The following is a 17,695-nucleotide window of genomic DNA, read 5'->3' as shown; positions in this document are numbered from 1 at the left end:
AATAAAAAGAGAAAGTGCTGGAAATACTCAGCAGGGCAGGCAGCATCTGTGGAGAGAGAAGCAGAGTTGACGTTTCAGGTCTGTGACCTTTCATCAGAACTTATAATTGAATTAAAAGGTGGAATATATTGAAACTGACTCGCTCGCAGCAGTGGGTAGGGGGATGGGGAGTGCTTCAGCGGATTGGGAACCTGTTTGTTTCAGCAGCAGGCTGAAAGGAGTGGAAGGAAGATGTGGGAAGGCAGCCCCTCCCTGTACTCTGATTCTTCCCTGGTGGTGATGCTGGAGGCGATGAGGGTTCAAAGGGACATGCTATTTCCTGTGGACAGGAGGGAAAGGCTAGCCACGCATGTTAAACATTTGTGGATGTAACTTTCAGAGGCTGTTAGCAGGAGTACTGTCCTGAGGATGCGGATCCAAGGTCGCACAAGGTTTAATGACCTTATTTGGTCAGGAAAGGTGAGTAGCATATTGCTTTCAGGTGCCAACCAGACTTCCCCAGCATTCTTCTGCACAGCACTTCTCAGAACAATGCGTTTTGCAGATCCATGCATTCCTTTATTCACATCCCCATCTGAACAGCTACCCTCATCTTAATGCCACCTCGCACCCATCCCTCACAGTCACCCTCCACAAATGTTGTCATTCATTCATCTGCACATATTTCACATCTCTGCTTTATTTCATTGCAGCAGAAGAGAGCGCACAACTCCAGGGTGGGGCAGATAACCTGGGTGGCCCTGCAGCCATAGCCATCCTGAGTGCAGCAGAGGAGGATGCCTTAGAGATTGGCAGGGTGGCACAGTGCTGGGCATAGACGATGGAGAGATAGTCACCCACAGACCTACTGATGGAATTAGATAATACGCCGCCACTTGGCACATAACAATCACTCACTTTGAATTTCTATCACCACTAAACGAAATGTCAAGATGCGTAATGTATACTTTGAACCTTTTCCATGTGTCATCTCTAATCAGTGTCTTTCATTTGCCACAAGTCCTCTAAGCAGGACAGTGGAGCAGCAGTGGGAATAGGGTGAACAATCTGAGGATACACTGTCACATGACTCGTGCGCTCTCCACCAGTACAGATACACATACCTTGATGGGTACTGCAGTAGAGGTAGTTGGGTTGTCATATGGTGAGGCAGACATCACGTGAACAGGAGCTGGGGGGCAGCATTGGAGAGTCCCTGTCAGAGGACACTCCAAGCAATGAACGTAGATGCTGAGCCTCGGGGGTCATCCACAAAAAGGGCACTCTGGAGCAGCAATAGAAAACGTGTGTGCTTCTGTCAGTGCTTCCAGAGGTAGTGCACGCCCTTGGAGAGAGATTGGAGGAGTCCATCTCTAGCATGCGTGCTATGATGTCTCAGGCATTTGCGCTGATGTCTGCCTCCATGGTAAGAGTGATCACCTGCATGGAGCATCAGACGCAGCAGGTAAACAAGTGGATGCTGGCCCAGACTAGTGACCTGCACATTCAGTCTGCCACAGGATGAAGAAAAGCCTTGTCTTGGTAGCTCAGCACCTCACTGACATGCAGCCAAGTGCCCTCCAGCTCTTGGCTAGGAGGGAAGTGCAGGCAGGCCATGAGGGGGAAGATGGAGAAAGGGCTGATGGCAGTGGGTACTCTTCTCAAGGCACTCCCACTTCTCATTCCTTGCTGTCGCCCACAGAGCCCCACATGTTGCCTCCTGCCGTGGTAACCAAGTCTGCCCCTGCTCAGGTGCAGTTGGGCAGTCTTTGGTGGGGCCTTCACAGGCTCCAAAATCCAGAGCACATCCACCACTGGCATCTCATCTACCAGAGCAAGGGATAGAGCAGCCTGACTCCAGCTCTGCTAACGCCACAAGTGTAGCACCATGTAGGAGTAATAGGAAGTGGAAGAGGAAGACTTCTTAGTTGGGTGTGTATACCAATGTTCATGGCATTATGTTTATTTAAATGAATCAACTACTTTATTTGAACTCTTTCTCCTGCCATCTGCTTTGTCACATCCCGAATTCCAAATGGACAGTATCCTTCAGGAGAACAGAATGAGGTTGGAAGACAAGGAAAGGGTGTGATGTAATGTTGGATTTTTGACTCTGGGAATGATTTTGTTGGGAGTGAGGGGTGCAGAGGGTTTATGATTGCACGAGGACAATGAGGTGGTGGTGTAGAGGTAATGTAACTGGACTAGTAATCCAGAGCCCAGGCTAAAGCTCTGGGGCATGGGTTCAAGTCCCACCATGGCAGATGGTGAAATTAGAATTCAATGAAGAAATCTGGAATTAAAAGCTAGTCTAATGGTGACCATGAAACCATTGTCAATTGTTGTAAAAACCCATCTGGTTCACTCATGTCCTTTAAGGAAGGAAATCTGCTGTCCTTACCTGGTCTGGTCTACATGTGACTCCAGACCCATAGCAATTTGGTTGACTCTTAAAATGTCTTCTGAAATGGCGTAGCAAGCCTCTCAGTTCAAGGGCAATTAGGGATGGGCAATAAATGCTGCCTAGCCCGCGACGCCCACATCCCACAAACGAATAATTTAAAAAACTGCCATGTGGCCTGACCCACTCATTAGCTGAAGTGTGCCCCAGGATTTTTCTGACAGCCAGGCGGGTGGCTGCAGGCGCCCTGGCCGCATCTGTCTCCTCAGAGGAGGAGGATGCCAAGCGGTCTGCCTTTCTCCTCCTTTAGCTCCATTACCTCCGCAACGGCACTTTGTGTACGGCACAGCAGACTGCCACCATTCTGGACACCTTTGCTGTTACATACTGAAGGGCGCCCTCAGATCTGTCCAGTCACCTGAATCACATCTTCAGCAAACGAGTGGCTTGCTCAGTGATCACCCTTGTGCTCGTGTGGCTCTTGTAGCTCTCTTCTGCATCAGTGGTAGGGTTTCTCACAGGAGTCATGAGTCAGGTCCTCAGAGGGTCGCCCTTGTCTCCAAGCAGCCATCCACTTGCTCTGTGGGAGATGTGGCTGTCACAGAATGAAGGAATCATGGCAGCTTCCAGGATATTTTGCACAGACATGCATGATAACCTTCCAGTGATCGCATACGAGCTGATCATTGAGGGAATGGAATCCAGTCCAATTGATAAATGCGCCAGGCTGTTTTGAGGGCACCTTGATTCTCACGTGTGCAGTCAGTGATTCCCTGTACCTGTGGGAATCCAGCAGATGTGAGAGTTCTGTTTGTCTGACTGGCCTCATCAGTGTCAAAGTGGACATAAGTGCTGGCCTTCCAAATATAGTCATCTGGGAGACTATGGCTCTGAGATGCACTTGTGGGCAACAGATTATGAAATCTTGCTGATGTCACCAGCAGATCCCTGGAAGGCGCCGGAGGTGAAGAAATTCAGGACTGTGGTGACCTTGACAGCCACTGGCAATGTGTGCCCACCTGGCCCTCTTGGGAGGAGGTCTTGTTCCAGGAAGCTGCTGATATCAGCAACGACCTGCCACGAAAGTCTGAGCCTCCTGAGGCATTGTGGCTTCAACATGTCGAGGAAGCTGATCCTCTGCCAGTATACCCTATGCTTGGGGTCTCGGCTCCTTCAAGTTGGAGCTCTGTGTCCTACGGAGTGGCATATGATTGCGGATAAGGCAACTGTTAGTGTTGCTGCTTCTGGTGCTGTTGGTAGTGTTGTGGCTCCTGGGGGTGTTGGTATAGGTGCTCCTCTTGTTTCTCATCAGAGGACCATGTTACAGAAAGATCAAATCAAGGTGTGCAAACTCCAAATTAGGTGAAATGATTTCCAAAAAGTTGGAAATCCCATGTGAAATCTGGTTCTTAGAGTGAATGAGCACAGGCCTTTCACATAGGCAAGTTAGCAGCTTTGCAATCCTTTAAAGGATTTCAAGCCTGACTGTTTCATTAATCAACAACTCTTTGCTGTGCACTTGGCTTGTTGGCCGTGGCGAGTTCCATACAGCTCAGGAAACCCATTCACTGGCGGTTAAAGCCACGATTAATTGATTATTTAAATAACTGGCCTGTTGGCTCCACGTGGTTTTCCCGCTTACTTGGGAATGTGTCCTGGTAAAACCTGAAATTTGATGGGATCACAGATTTAACTCACCCCCACCTTGGCAGTAAAAAAATTTTCCCCATGAATTTATTAAATCAGGTAATTTGTAGGCTGGCACCAGGAATTTGCCATTAAAGCTGTACGCTTGTCATAAAGGCCTAATTAATTCACTTATATCCTTCAGGGAGAGGAATCTGCCACTTCTGCCCAGACTGGTTGACACGTGATTCCATTCCTATACTATAGTAAACTTTTAATGCCTTCTGGACAACTGGAGATACATGCACTTCCCAAGAGCAAATAAAATAAAAGCTGCTTTTAACAAATATCTTTTTTTATTTTATTTAGAGATACAGCACTGAAACAGGCCCTTCGGCCCACCGAGTCTGTGCCGACCATCAACCACCTTTGGCTGTGGGAGGAAACTGGAGCACCCGGAGAAAACCCACACAGTCACAGGGAGAACTTGCAAACTCCACACAGGCAGTACCCAGAATTGAACCCGGGTCGCTGGAGCTGTGAGGCTGCGGTGCTAACCAGTGCGCCACTGTGCTGCCCGATCAGTTACTGATGAACATACGAATTAGGAGCAGGAGTTAGCCACTTGGCCCCTTGAGCATGTTCTGTCATTCAACTAGATCATGGCTGATCTGATTGTAACCTCAACACCACATTCCTGCCTACCCCTAATAACCTTCCACCCCCTTGCTTATCAAGCATCAATCTACCTCTGCCCTAAAATATTTAAAGACTCTGCTTCCACCTCCTTTTGAGGAAGAGAGTTCCAAAGACTCACGACCCTCAGAGAAAAAATTTCTCCTCCATCTCTGTCTTAAATGGACGACCTCTTATTTTTAAACAGTGACCCCTAGTTCTAGATTGTCCCACAAGAGGAAACATCCTTTCCACATCCACCTTGTCAAGACCCCTCAGATCTTATATGTTTCAACCAAGTCACCTCTTACTCTTCTAAACTCCAGCGGATGCAAGCCTCGCCTGTCCAACCTTTCCTCATAAGACAAACCCGCCCATTCCAAGTATTAGTCTAGTAAACCTTCTCTGAATTGTTTCCAATGTATTTATTTACATCCTCTTTAAATAAGGAGATCAATACTGTACACAGTACTCCAAATGTCTCACCAATGCCCTATATAACTATAACAAACTTTTGTATTCAATTCCCCTCACCGTATACAATAACTTTCTATTGGCTTTCCTAATTACTTGCTGTAGCTGCATAATAACCTTGTGCGATTCATGCACTCGGGCACCCAGATCCCTCTGCATCTCAGAGCTCTGCAATCTCTCACCATTTAGCTAATATGCTTCTTTTTTATTCTTCCTGCCATAATGGACAATTTCATATTTTCCCACATTATACTCCATTTTCCAGATCTTTGTCCACTCACTTAACGTGTCTATATCCCTTTGTAGCCTTCTTATGTCCTTTTCGCAACTTACTTTCCTACTTATCTTTGTTTTTTAATGCAAGACTACATAAGAAACATTCCTACTGACAAAAATGTTTAAATGCTTTTTTTCAGAATGGGAACATGGTACGAGTGGAGATCATTTGCTGGACACAGTGTCGCGATTTGTCCTTGCAGTATTACTCAAGCACACGGGATTATTTCAAGAGGCCTGCAAAGATGACTGGTAATTCAAATAAAGCTACTGGATGACTAAAGTAACAGAGATTAAAATGAAACAGAAAAAGGAGGTTTATGATAAATGTCTGGTTCATAATGCAGCAAAGAACCAAGCTAAATATAGAAAGTACATAGGAGAACAGAAAAAGGTAATGAGAGGCAAAGACAGTGCATGAGAATAGATTAGCAGGTAACAAAATGGAAGAGGATGCTGCCAATGTCATAGTAAAGGAGGAGGTAATAGAGCAATTGGATAGAAAGAAAATGGTTAAAGTAAATAATTTGCCAGATGCTCCTTGTTGCTTTGCAGGTCCCAACCCAGTGAGAGATTTGTGGAAATATATCAATATGTCTACAAGGTTAGAAGTGCACTCCTGGCTCAGAAGATTGCTGTCTATAATACTGCAGATGTGCAGCTGCCTGCATGGGCAAGACAGGTAAAAGATTAACCTCATGTTAATGCACAATGTATCATGTTGTCCTACAAATTATATCCCCTTGTCACCTTTAATTTTGGCCCTTTGACTCAATCTTAGTTATTGCTTCTAATTGCTCCCTTCATGTTTGTACCCATTTGTGAAATGCTTTGCGACATTGTTTCTGTATAAAGCTCATTGTTTTGCAAGAGTGCTTTATTCCAATTGATCTTCCAATTTTTCAGTAAATTTCTTGATATTTGGAAAAAAGTTACAAATCTTAAATATTTCTGTATGTGCTTATAATGCACACTCTTCAGATGTTAGTTTTTTAGGCTTTCATTAATTGACCTTGAACCTATGGGCCTATAATTTCCAAGTTCTGACTGGTTAAATACTTGAGTTCAATTTCACAAGCCTTTGTCATCCAAGTGAAAGCTACGATGGCACCTGATGTGTTCTTATCAAAGCAGAGCAGATATGTGAGCTCAGGTATTAGGAATGAAAATTTGAAGTGGAATTCCAAAACTGGCAGTAGCAGAAAAGATGCAATTGTGAATTGACAGCTAGTTTTACATCCTGCCCTTTTTTTGCCATTGAAGGTGTATTGAAGCCACAGCAAGGGCAGTGAAGTGGCAGGGCTCATGAATGGAGCTGCTAATGCCTGCAAGCCATAATTTCCCCACACAATGTGGAAAATGACCTGCAGGCCTCAACAACTCTTATTTCCAACTATGCCCTTCATTCCCTCCCACATCAAAGGAAAGAGGGAAAAAGGAGAGGGAGAAGAATCCGGGTACAAGCAAGCTAGAAGAAAAATAGAGATGGGAAGAGAAAGGCAGGCATAAAAGAGTACTCAACTGACAGAATCCCCTCACTTCCCATGAGCAATGGCACTGGAAATCCACTAATGGGTCTATATAAAAAAAATTTTCATGCTGCATCATTATGATCAACATGGTTAATAGCCATTGGCTATTTGTGCAAAGTAAATTAAAGAGGTGATTTCTCAGCACACTGTTGATACTGTTTCCCCCTCCCCTTCTCTCTGACTAGAATGCTGATGTTGGCCAGATGAACCCTTTGTTGTAGGGTCTCAGATTTGGACGTCATATTTAAAAAGTTCTTCATGGGATTAGGCAATCTTCTGGTTTTTGTTTATTGGAAAGCAACCTACTCAAAGATTGATGAGGGTATCTGCATTCTGTGAAAGAATACTTAACGTAACTATATTCATATGCCTGTTTTGTTTCTTTTTAGCTTTCAGATGTCTCAGATAATGTTGAGGATGAACCACAAGAAAGCTGTAGCACTTCTGAGCAAACTGAGAATGTTAAACGATCAGAAGAACCACAGTACAATATGGAAAGAGAGATTGTACTACTGGACACAGAGGATTTCCCAAAGATAAGCAGTGTGTAAACAGAGATAACATTACTTTAGCCAGTTTTGTAACCTTTTTGATATATAATATGCTTTCAGAATAATAAACTTTTGCACGCAGGTTTATAATTAAATAGCCGCTAATTGTTTAGCAAACTTCCATAAAACTTTAACAAGGGATCTTGTACGCAACAGAGAAATAATTCAGCTTTTTAATGTTCCTGAAAAACGGTGTAACGTTTTATTTTCTTATTGGGGTTCAGAATGGTGGCATTTCTTAATCGTTAAACTTGGATCTGTCAGACAAAATATGTATTTGTTAATGCAGAAAGTCCTGAAAGCTATTATGTGAATCCAGCAGAGACCCGCAAAACATTTGCGGCCAAATTAGTGTCGTTAACCAATCCCATCATCTCATTCTGCCTTCCCGTGCCCATCCGCCTGACCTTGCATGCCATCCCTATCCCTCCCATCATCACCTCCATCTCTATCCATTTTATGTTTAACCCCACTCTCTTACCTGATAACGGTCATGTTTACCTTCGTGTCTCTCTCTTTTCTATTACATTGCCTATATCTAACCTCAATCTCTCTCTCTTTGATATTACATGATTAAATTTTACCTCAGTCTCTTTATTTGATATTATAATCTCGCAATTGCATACTAAACTCATCTCTCACTGTACGTGTGAAAACTTTGAACATATCCCTGTAGAATTGATCTCTCGATTGGAGCCAACCTCCCTAATCACCTCTTTTATATTGTATTTTACTTCAGTCTCTTTCTATTTTGTCTGACATTGATTACTTTTTACCTCTGTCTTTCCATTTTTTATTATGCCGGTTATATTTTACCTCCGTCTCTCTCTAGTTTTTCTTTAGAATCTGCGACATTAAACCTCTTGTATCCGCAGTTGCCTCCGAATCTTTTCAGTGCCAATCTCGGCACGTGCCAGGCACTGCCCACAAAAGCTATATCTTCCCCATTCACCAGCTGCCTTGTATTGAATAGATCAAAAAAGTGTCACTCAACACATGCTGTACTTTAATATTGCAACAAAATGTTACAGTAATCAAGCAACTGTCAGCTCACAGGTGCAAACATTTACTGGACCTTATGAAACACACCACAAGCCAAGACCTACAAACCCAACAGAAGTTATCCTATTTTTAAAGGGGTCTCTGCAATCCCTATGTTGCATTGATCAGACTTTACCTCAGTCTCTCAATTTTGTATTGTAGTCTTGCGCGACTACACTCACTTCTCACTGTATGTGTGAAAACCTTGAACATATCCACCGTTGACCTGATTTTTCATTTGGAGTCAAATCTAAATGCCAAAAGAAAGTTTTCATTTGCACAACTCGCCTTCCTCACAATGGAAAATGGAGCTGATAAACTTTCTGCTGTGTGCTGGCACCAGCCACCAGTTCAACCCACTGATCAATCAGAAAAGTGCAGACATAAACTGTGTTGTTATGATCGCTGTGCATTAAAGGTTCCATGATTCTGATATAGTGACTTAAAATGGAATCGGGTGGGGGGGGGGTTGGGTGGTAAAGAAAATGGGGCTAATTGTTAAATATAATTCCTGATGCAAAATTATATGTAAATAATAGAATGTTAATCTTTCTTTTCCCATGTGGCAGAGGTTTTGGAGTGTTTCCTAGCTCGAAAGGCAGCTTGTCACCATGAAAATGAAACTGTATATGAATACTCAGGCACAAGTAGTCGGCCTAACAGTACAGGCAGTGTGGAAATTCCAGAAACTGAAACTGCTCTGAAAGAAAAAAGAAGGGATTCAGAAGACCAGTATTCTTTTATCTCCATGTGCCACTATGTAATTTTACGGTGTGCCTTCCTCATTCTTGGAGTGAGGGCCGTGTGGCTGGGGAAAGGATGGCAAGAAGAGCCAATATTAGCTAAAACTAGGTCAGTCATTAAAGTTATTCCTTTTCCTTCCCCTTCCTTCCTTCCCTCCTTCCTTTCAGCCACATTCCCTTCTTGCCTCTTGTCGTTGTTTCCTCTCTTGCTTTATTCCCCTCTCATTTGAGAAACCTAGACAAATCATGGAGGGCACTTCAAAAAAAAAGGTGAAAATCAGTTAGATCAAGATGCCGTGATTTTGTAATGCCAAACTTAGCTTTCAAAATGCACTAACTCCTGATGCTGATCTGCCAGGCGTCTTTGCATGTGCGCCATTGTGTGCACGTGCAGTTTCTCCCACCGCTGATGTCATTGGTGTGCACCCGTCAGCCAGTGCCATCACACACCGGCAATTGGCGGCTGCTTGCTCAGCTGCTTTCTCTGCCTGTGCGTAACAGTGTACCGGGCCTTCTGCCTCTGACTGCCTGCAGCTTAGTGGGTCGTCCTTCTGCCGCTGCCCCTCTCCGTCCGCTGCCTCTCACTCACCCATTTCCCCAGCCCCCACCCCCTCACACCCCCCGCGCACTCCTTGCGATGCTCTGGCTCCATGTCACTCCTGTTGGGATTCGACACCTAGTTCGCTAACCCGGCAGACCTGCTGCTTCCCTCCTTCTTTGCTTTTCCTAGTTACAGTGGTGGAGCAAACCCCTTCCCATTCACTCCCACTCTACATGTTCCCAATGGACCAAATCCCTTCCTATTTGTAGATCTGTGCCATCTTTGATACTGGCAGCTGCCTAGGGTGTTGCTGGCTTTGATGTCACAGGCACCATACAGTGTACGGAGGCGCGCCCTGTGCAGCTATGGCATCATCAAACTCAACTTTTAAAATTCTATTGGTTGAAGGAGGAAGGGCAGTCCAGGGGAGGCAAGAAGTTTAATAATTTTGAAGGCACAGAAAAGAATGAGTTTGTTAGCTCTGCTGTCTCCCCATTTTGTGCTAGACCAAATACATGCTTGACAGTTGAAAGGTACAAATTGATGCTTTTGTATTTTTTTTCTTCAAAATTTTACTTTAAAATGCCTTAACATTTTTATTTTTCATAGGAAAGGAACTTCTGCACAAGAGGAACAGTCATTTCGAGCAAGACTCAGACAGAATCAAAGTGATTCTGATGCAAGGAAGCAAGTGAATAAAGAAGTATGTGATGTACACTCCTAGACTGTTGTACACAACAAGGCATTTGAAAACTGGCAGTCAGTGGTGGCAAAACATATTAACTGATCTGTTCTGATAATAGGTCACTGACCTGAAACGTTAACTCTGTTTCTCTCTCCACAGATGCTGCCTGACCTGCTGAGTATTTCCAGCACTTTCAGTTGTTATTAATTGATATATTCTATCCATTTAAATGCTTGTCCAACTCCTTTTGTTTACTGAGCTGTTGTCTCGGCATCAACTGTCCCTTCTTGTTAGGAAATAATTTTTCTGATATTAACTGTCCTATGCTCATCATCTGGTTCAGCTGCTTTTACACTGATTCTACTCCGAGTTCCATTTTACTGTTAAAGTGCTGAAGGAATCCAGTTTGCTCAGCATCTTAACCAATGTGCATTGACAATTTTATTTTATTTTTATTTAGAGAAACAGCACTGAAACAGGTCCTTCGGCCCACCAAGTCTGTGCCGACCATCAACCACCCATTTATACTAATCCTACATTAATCCCATATTCCTACCACATCCCCACCTTCCCTCAATTCCCCTACCTATACTAGGGGCAATTTACAATGGCCAATTTACCTATCAACCTGCAAGTCTTTGGCTGTGGGAGGAAACCGGAGCACCCGGTGAAAACCTGCTGAAGGAATCCTGTTTGCTCAGCATTATGCCTTTCTTGAAGTGATTTTGAACCACCCCAGTCACATTTTTAAACTGTCACTCATTTCTTTGTTAGCTAGGTTAACTATTTGAGCTCTGGATCGACTCAGATTTCATGGTCAGCAGCAAGGCGATGATGCTCACTATGACCTCAAAAAGCTGCACATAAAGAACTAGTGATCTCTATGGCATGAAATTCACTTCTCCCAATATGAATTTAATTCTGGCGCTAAGTGAAGAGGATCTCCAGGCATTCAGTAACACTGATGTCAGATCGGCCGCCAGTTATACGCAGAATATATGCAAGAATTCTCAGAAAGCAAACTAAGAAATTAAAAGTAAAATAAAAACAGGGCAAGTTCTCCTCAGTTCAGTGATTTGTAATTGATTATAGACTCGGCCTGGGGGTGGGGAGACTTCAACTCCACACCTGTGGCAAAGTGTAGAATCACTAAAAACCACCTCTGGACTCCCACATTTATCTTCACATTTGCAGACTCCAGGAGTTGCTGTCAATTTAAGAGCAGTAATGACTGCGAATGCTGACAATTACACAGTCATTACTATTGCAAAACATGAGCCAGTATGTCAAACTTTATCATTTCTGTGGCTGAAGTTGCTGAAGGATCCCATGTTGTATGGACAACTTAAGATGTGTATTGCCTTTTGTGACTTCTCTTATGCATTGGATCATGAAGCACTTAATATAATTGCCAATTCAGACACCAATTTCATACGTAAACTGCAGATGCAGAGTAATATCTTGTAATGTTAAGTAGTGGTGAGGAGATGTTTTCCTTGGGTACTTTTAGTATTAGAAACCTTGGGCTGTATTTTGTTCAGGAGGTGGGGCTCCTGGCACCAGGCTGAAAAGGCGGGGGTAATCCCCGCCACTGCATTTTTTCAGCCACCCGAGGCGATTCTCCATTCTTTTGCTGTCAAGGTTTTAGGAGGCGGGTCCCCTTTACACTATTAGTCTCACTGTAAAAACCCTTGAAAAATTTACACCTCATTAGCTTTTTAAAAAGAGTACTAAATTCATAATTACTGATGAACATCCTCAATGACCCTGAAAAACTAATTCTATATTTGTGGAATGTCAAATTTCTCCACTATGATAAAATTCTAAATATTTTTACTTTTTTTTTTAGGTTTGGTTATTTCAGCTTCTACATTAATCCCATGTGTATATACCATTCTTTATTTTGCTCTCTATAAAATGATAAGTAAAAAGTGAAGGATAATCAGTGCTTTTAAATGCCTTTAAAGACTTAATTGGGCCAGGGATCCAGGCTCCAAGAGCTGCTAGCCCTGTGATTGGCCTGCAGCTCAGCAGTATCAGCAATGCCAGCAGGAGTAGTGGCCACTGCCGATACTGCAAAGGCCTCGGACCCAAGCCCAGCGCTGGAACCCCGGAGAAGTGGTAGGTGAGCTGGGGTCACTGGGTCAATTTGGAAGGCCCCAGTGAGGGGTGAGGTAGTGGCCATTCGGTCCAGGGGGTCCAGTTGTTCCTGGTGGGGGTCCACCGTGGGTCATAAATTGCCCACAAAGAAGGGACCCCCCCCCCCCCCCCCTCAAGCCCATAGGGTGGACACATTGTTTTCCAAGGCATTCTCCCCGTGCGGTGGAGGCCCCCACAGCGGTGGGGCGATGGCAGGAGGAGGCCCTTAATTGGTCGTCAGTAGGCCACTTAAGGGCCACAATCGGCCTCTGGGTGGAACGGCCGTCATCGGCCCATCCCGCCCCCAGGAGAATCGGAAATGGGAATCTAGGCGTCGGGTTTCATGGTGGGTGATTCTGCCCCGATTCTCTGGCCCTCCCCACCACAAAACCCATTGTCAGGGTGAGAACAAGATCCAGATCCTTGTGTTATATGTTAACCGTAAAAGTTCCCACTTTGGGGTAAGATGGAAATCCAGAACTCAAAGTGTAAGTGAGCATTTTAGAATCTATGATGTTTACCTGAATTCATGGATGCCAATTAGAGATGTGATAGTTGTTGCTAATTGTTAAACGAATATTGATGGGTAGAATGATTGTCTATACAATTAGAACTTTTGATTAAAAACTTCATAAAAATTCCTCAAAACCTTTCCATGCTATTGGTCACAGATCTTATGGCAGTGCACTTGCAAACAGCACTTGCAAACAGCCAACCAGGGGCGATGCCACATTGGATTTGGTACTGGGTAATGAACCCGGCCAGGTGTTAGATTTAGATGTAGGTGAGCACTTTGGTGATAGTGATCACAATTCGGTTAGGTTTACCTTAGCGATGGGCAGGGACAGGTATATACCGCAGGGCAAGAATTATAGCTGGGGGAAAGGAAATTATGATGCGATTAGGCAAGATTTAGGATGAGTAGGATGGGGAAGGAAACTGCAGGGGATGGGCACAATCGAAATGTGGAGCTTATTCAGGGAGCAGCTACTGCGTGTCCTTGATAAGTATGTACCTGTCAGGCAGGGAGGAAGTTGTCGAGCGAGGGAGCCATGGTTTACTAAAGAAGTTGAAGCGCTTGTCAAGAGGAAGAAGAAGGCTTATGTTAGGATGAGACGTGAAGGCACAGTTAGGGCGCTTGAGAGTTACAAGCTAGCCAGGAAGGATCTAAAGGGAGAGCGAAGAAGAGCGAGGAGAGGACACGAGAAGTCATTGGCAGATAGGATCAGGGAAAACCCTAAGGCTTTCCATAGGTATATCAGGAATAAAAGAATGACTAGAGTTAGATTAGGGTAAATCAAGGATAGTAGTGGGAAGTTGTGTATGGAATCAGAGGAGATAGGGGAAGCGTTAAATTAATATTTTTCGTCAGTATTTGCAGTAGAAAAAGAAAATGTTGTCGAGGAGAATACTGAGATACAGACTACTAGGCTAGATGGGATTGAGGTTCACAAGGAGGAGGTGTTATCTATTTTCACACTTTCCAAAATTGCTAAGTCCCCTGGGCCAGATGGGATTTATCCTAGGATTCTCTGGGAAGCCAGGGAGGAGATTGCAGAGCCTTTGACCTTGATCTTTATGTCGTCATTGTCGACAGGAATAGTGGCGGAAGACTGGAGGATAGCAAATGTTGTCCCCTTGTTCAAGAAGGGGAGTAGAGACAGCCCTGGTAATTATAGATCTGTGAGCCTTACTTCGGTTGTGGGTAAAATGTTGGAAAAGGTTATAAGAGATAGGATTTATAATCATCTTGGAAAGAATAAGTTCATTAGAGATAGTCAGCACGGTTTTGTGAAGGGTAGGTCGTGCCTCACAAACCTTATTGAGTTTTTTGAGAAGGTGACCAAACAGGTGGATGAGGGTAAAGCTGTGGATGTGGTGTATATGGATTTCAGTAAGGCATTTGATAAGGTTCCCCACGGTAGGCTGTTGCAGAAAATACGGAAGTATGTGATTGAAGGTGATTTAGTGCTTTGGATCAGAAATTGGCTAGCTGAAAGAAGGTGGTGGTTGATGGCAAATGTTCATCCTGGAGTTTAGTTACTAGTGGTGACCACAAGGATCTGTTTTGGGGCCACTGCTGTTTGTCATTTTTATAAATGACCTGGATGAGGGTGTAGAAGGGTGGGTTAGTAAATTTGCGGATGACACGAAGGTCGGTGGAGTTGTGGATAGTGCCGAAGGATGTTGTAGGGTACAGAGGGACATAGATGGGCTGCAGAGCTGGGCTGAGAGATGGCAAATGGAGTTTAATGCGGAAAAGTGTGAGGTGATTCATTTTGGAAGGAGTAACAGGAATGCAGAGTACTGGGCTAATGGGAAGATTCTTGGTAGTGTAGATGAGCAGAGAGATCTTGGTGTCCAGGTACATAAATCCCTGAAAGTTGCCACCCAGGTTAATAGGGCTGTTAAGAAGGCATATGGTGTGTTAGCTTTTATTAGTAGGGGGATCGAGTTTCGGAGCCACGAGGTCATGCTGCAGCTGTACAAAACTCTGGTGCGGCCGCACCTTGAGTATTGCGTGCAGTTCTGGTCACCGCATTATAGGAAGGATGTGGAAGCTTTGGAAAGGGTGCAGAGGAGATTTACTAGGATGTTGCCTGGTATGGAGGGAAGGTCTTACGAGGAAAGGCTGAGGGACTTGAGGTTGTTTTCGTTGGAGAGAAGGAGGAGGAGAGGTGACTTAATAGAGACATATAAGATAATCAGAGGGTTAGATAGGGTGGATAGTGAGAGTCTTTTTCCTCGGATGGTGATGGCAAACACGAGGGGACATAGCTTTAAGTTGAGGGGTGAAAGATATAGGACAGATGTCAGAGGTAGTTTCTTTACGCAGAGAGTAGTAGGGGCGTGGAACGCCCTGCCTGCAACAGTAGTGGACTCGCCAACTTTAAGGGCATTTAAGTGGTCATTGGATAGACATATGGATGAAAATGGAATAGTGTAGGTCAGATGGTTTCACAGGTCGGCGCAACATCGAGGGCCGAAGGGCTTGTACTGCGCTGTAATGTTCTATGTTCTATGATCTGAAACTCCTCAGGACCTTTTTGCTGGCTGATTGATGATGGAATGCCTTTCCTTTATTTCATGGTGCAATGCCAGCATTACTAGTGCAACATCTTTGGATATCCTATAGTAAATACCTAGTTGATATCTATTTCATTTCTTTGATATATTTCTGGAGCGTGAACATAGTTTATGTTGTGATTGAAAAGTAAAGTGTTGGCTCTCAACTTCTTTTGTAACCTAGATGGAAGGAGTAGTTGATTGCTTGTTGCAGAATTTTACAGTTGCTTTAGTCATTCTAAATTTGTTCTATGTCTTGTATTCTAGTTATCTGAAGGTCAATCGAGAATACAGTCAAGATCATCTGAGCACACATTAGGTATGTTTTCCAGGTATATAGTAAATGCAAGCAGCTTCTTAACTGTATTTGCCTTATTGTCCATATAGTCTCCAAATAAATATTTTCTAGATATTAAAGATATCAAGAGATATGGGGTTAGTGCAGGAAAATATCGTTGAGGTAGAAAATAAGCCATGATTTATTTGAATGGTGCAGTAGGCTCTAGGGGCCAAATGGCCTACTCCTCCTATTTCCTATGTTCCTATGTAAATAATTAGCTGTTGTCAAAAATGTTGATGCAATTACCAGTTTATCACTAAAGGGATCCAGTTAATCTGAAGGTCCTCTCAACCAGACTTGTCTCGTGTTCGTCCTTTATAGTCGTAGATGTCCATGACATCAACTAGAATTCATTGAGTTAAAATGACTAACCAGTCCAATTTGAGCATGAAGCAGATTATATAAGTACTGGGAGGCATTTCAAGAACATTTGATTATAAGACTCTGCAAGATACACTAATCTAATCTTGTGTGCGTTGTCAGCAAGGTTGGATTTGGGATACTTTGTACAGTTTTGAGCATGCAGTCTTCAAAATGACATTAATTGACTGAATAAGGTCTCAAAATCATGAACAAGCAAGGTTGATTCCATGACTTATAGCTTATGTTGCAAAGAAACCTACAAAACTTGGTTGCATCAGAGAAAATCATTGAGAAAGGATATGATCCAGGTCTTTAAAATGCTGCCATCTTGAAATAATATATGGAACACCAAGCTTAGAAATAGAAGACCTAACTATCAAATTAGAAGAAACCTTTGCTCCCTAGAATAATGGATGTCTGTGTTTGGTAGTTACTTCTAAAAGGAGTTGAATATATATCTCATTAGCAATAAGAATGAAAATTACAGGAATCTTCATGGATGCAGATAGAATTGTGGGACTTTACAGCACAGAAGGAGGCCATTTATACCATGTCTGTGCCAGCGCTTTGCAGGGGAAATCCACTGACCTTTTTCCCCATTGTCCTTCATCTTTGTTTTAAATATTTATCTACTTTTTCCTAAAAAGTGGAATGTCTGTCTCTCATTTAATCCTTGTGATAAAGCATTCCCTGTCCCACCAACTCTGCATAAGAGACTTTTCACCAACCTCTCTCCCCATTGAGTCAATTTTAAATTGACCACCTGTCACTGCTGACTCCCCACAGAGGAAATAGGCTTTGACAAGCTGAATAGGAAAACTTTTATGATAAAAAGCTCTCTTAAATCTCCTCTTCACCTTCTGTGCTCCAGTCGAAGTAGTTTCACTATCTTGAGCCTCTAGTTTTCAGGTCTTCTGGTGAATGTACATGCTTCTCTCTGTAAGACATAAATGTCCCTTCTATTTAGGGTGTCCAAATCTGTATCAGTACTCTATCACTGTGGCTTAATCATTCCTTGTACATGTCTACCATATCTCTTTGCTCTTGTAGTCAATGTCTCTCTTTACAAAACTTGAAATGCTAGTGACATTTTCAGGGCTTTATCTATCTACACCCACATGTTCAGGGAATTAAGCATCCTGACTTGGCACTGTATTGGCATTCCTTCAGTGTTGTTGGGTCAAAATCCTGGAACTTCCTTCCTAACAGCACTGTTGGTGTACCAACACCCCAAGGTCTGCAGCGGTTCAAGAAGGTAGTTCA

At 43.5% G+C, this 17,695-nt stretch overlaps 1 protein-coding gene across 7 annotated transcripts in view; it reads left to right on the top strand.

The window, feature by feature from the left end:
- Positions 1 to 17,695, top strand: part of LOC137370144 (probable E3 ubiquitin-protein ligase HERC1) — a 480,710-nt gene that overhangs the window by 127,480 nt on the left and 335,535 nt on the right. For all 7 annotated transcript variants that reach the window (XM_068032400.1, XM_068032409.1, XM_068032373.1 and 4 more), the window contains 6 exons: positions 5,572 to 5,683; positions 5,987 to 6,113; positions 7,353 to 7,506; positions 9,125 to 9,407; positions 10,449 to 10,542; positions 15,997 to 16,048. In XM_068032400.1, the coding sequence (XP_067888501.1) occupies positions 5,572 to 5,683; positions 5,987 to 6,113; positions 7,353 to 7,506; positions 9,125 to 9,407; positions 10,449 to 10,542; positions 15,997 to 16,048 (822 nt within the window). The remainder of the gene's footprint in view (positions 1 to 5,571; positions 5,684 to 5,986; positions 6,114 to 7,352; positions 7,507 to 9,124; positions 9,408 to 10,448; positions 10,543 to 15,996; positions 16,049 to 17,695) is intronic.

This window comes from Heterodontus francisci, chromosome 1 (assembly GCF_036365525.1).
Source record: "Heterodontus francisci isolate sHetFra1 chromosome 1, sHetFra1.hap1, whole genome shotgun sequence".
NCBI lineage: Eukaryota > Metazoa > Chordata > Chondrichthyes > Heterodontiformes > Heterodontidae > Heterodontus > Heterodontus francisci.
The sequence above is the reverse complement of the archived record's forward strand: the minus strand, read 5'-3'. Positions and strand labels throughout refer to the sequence as shown.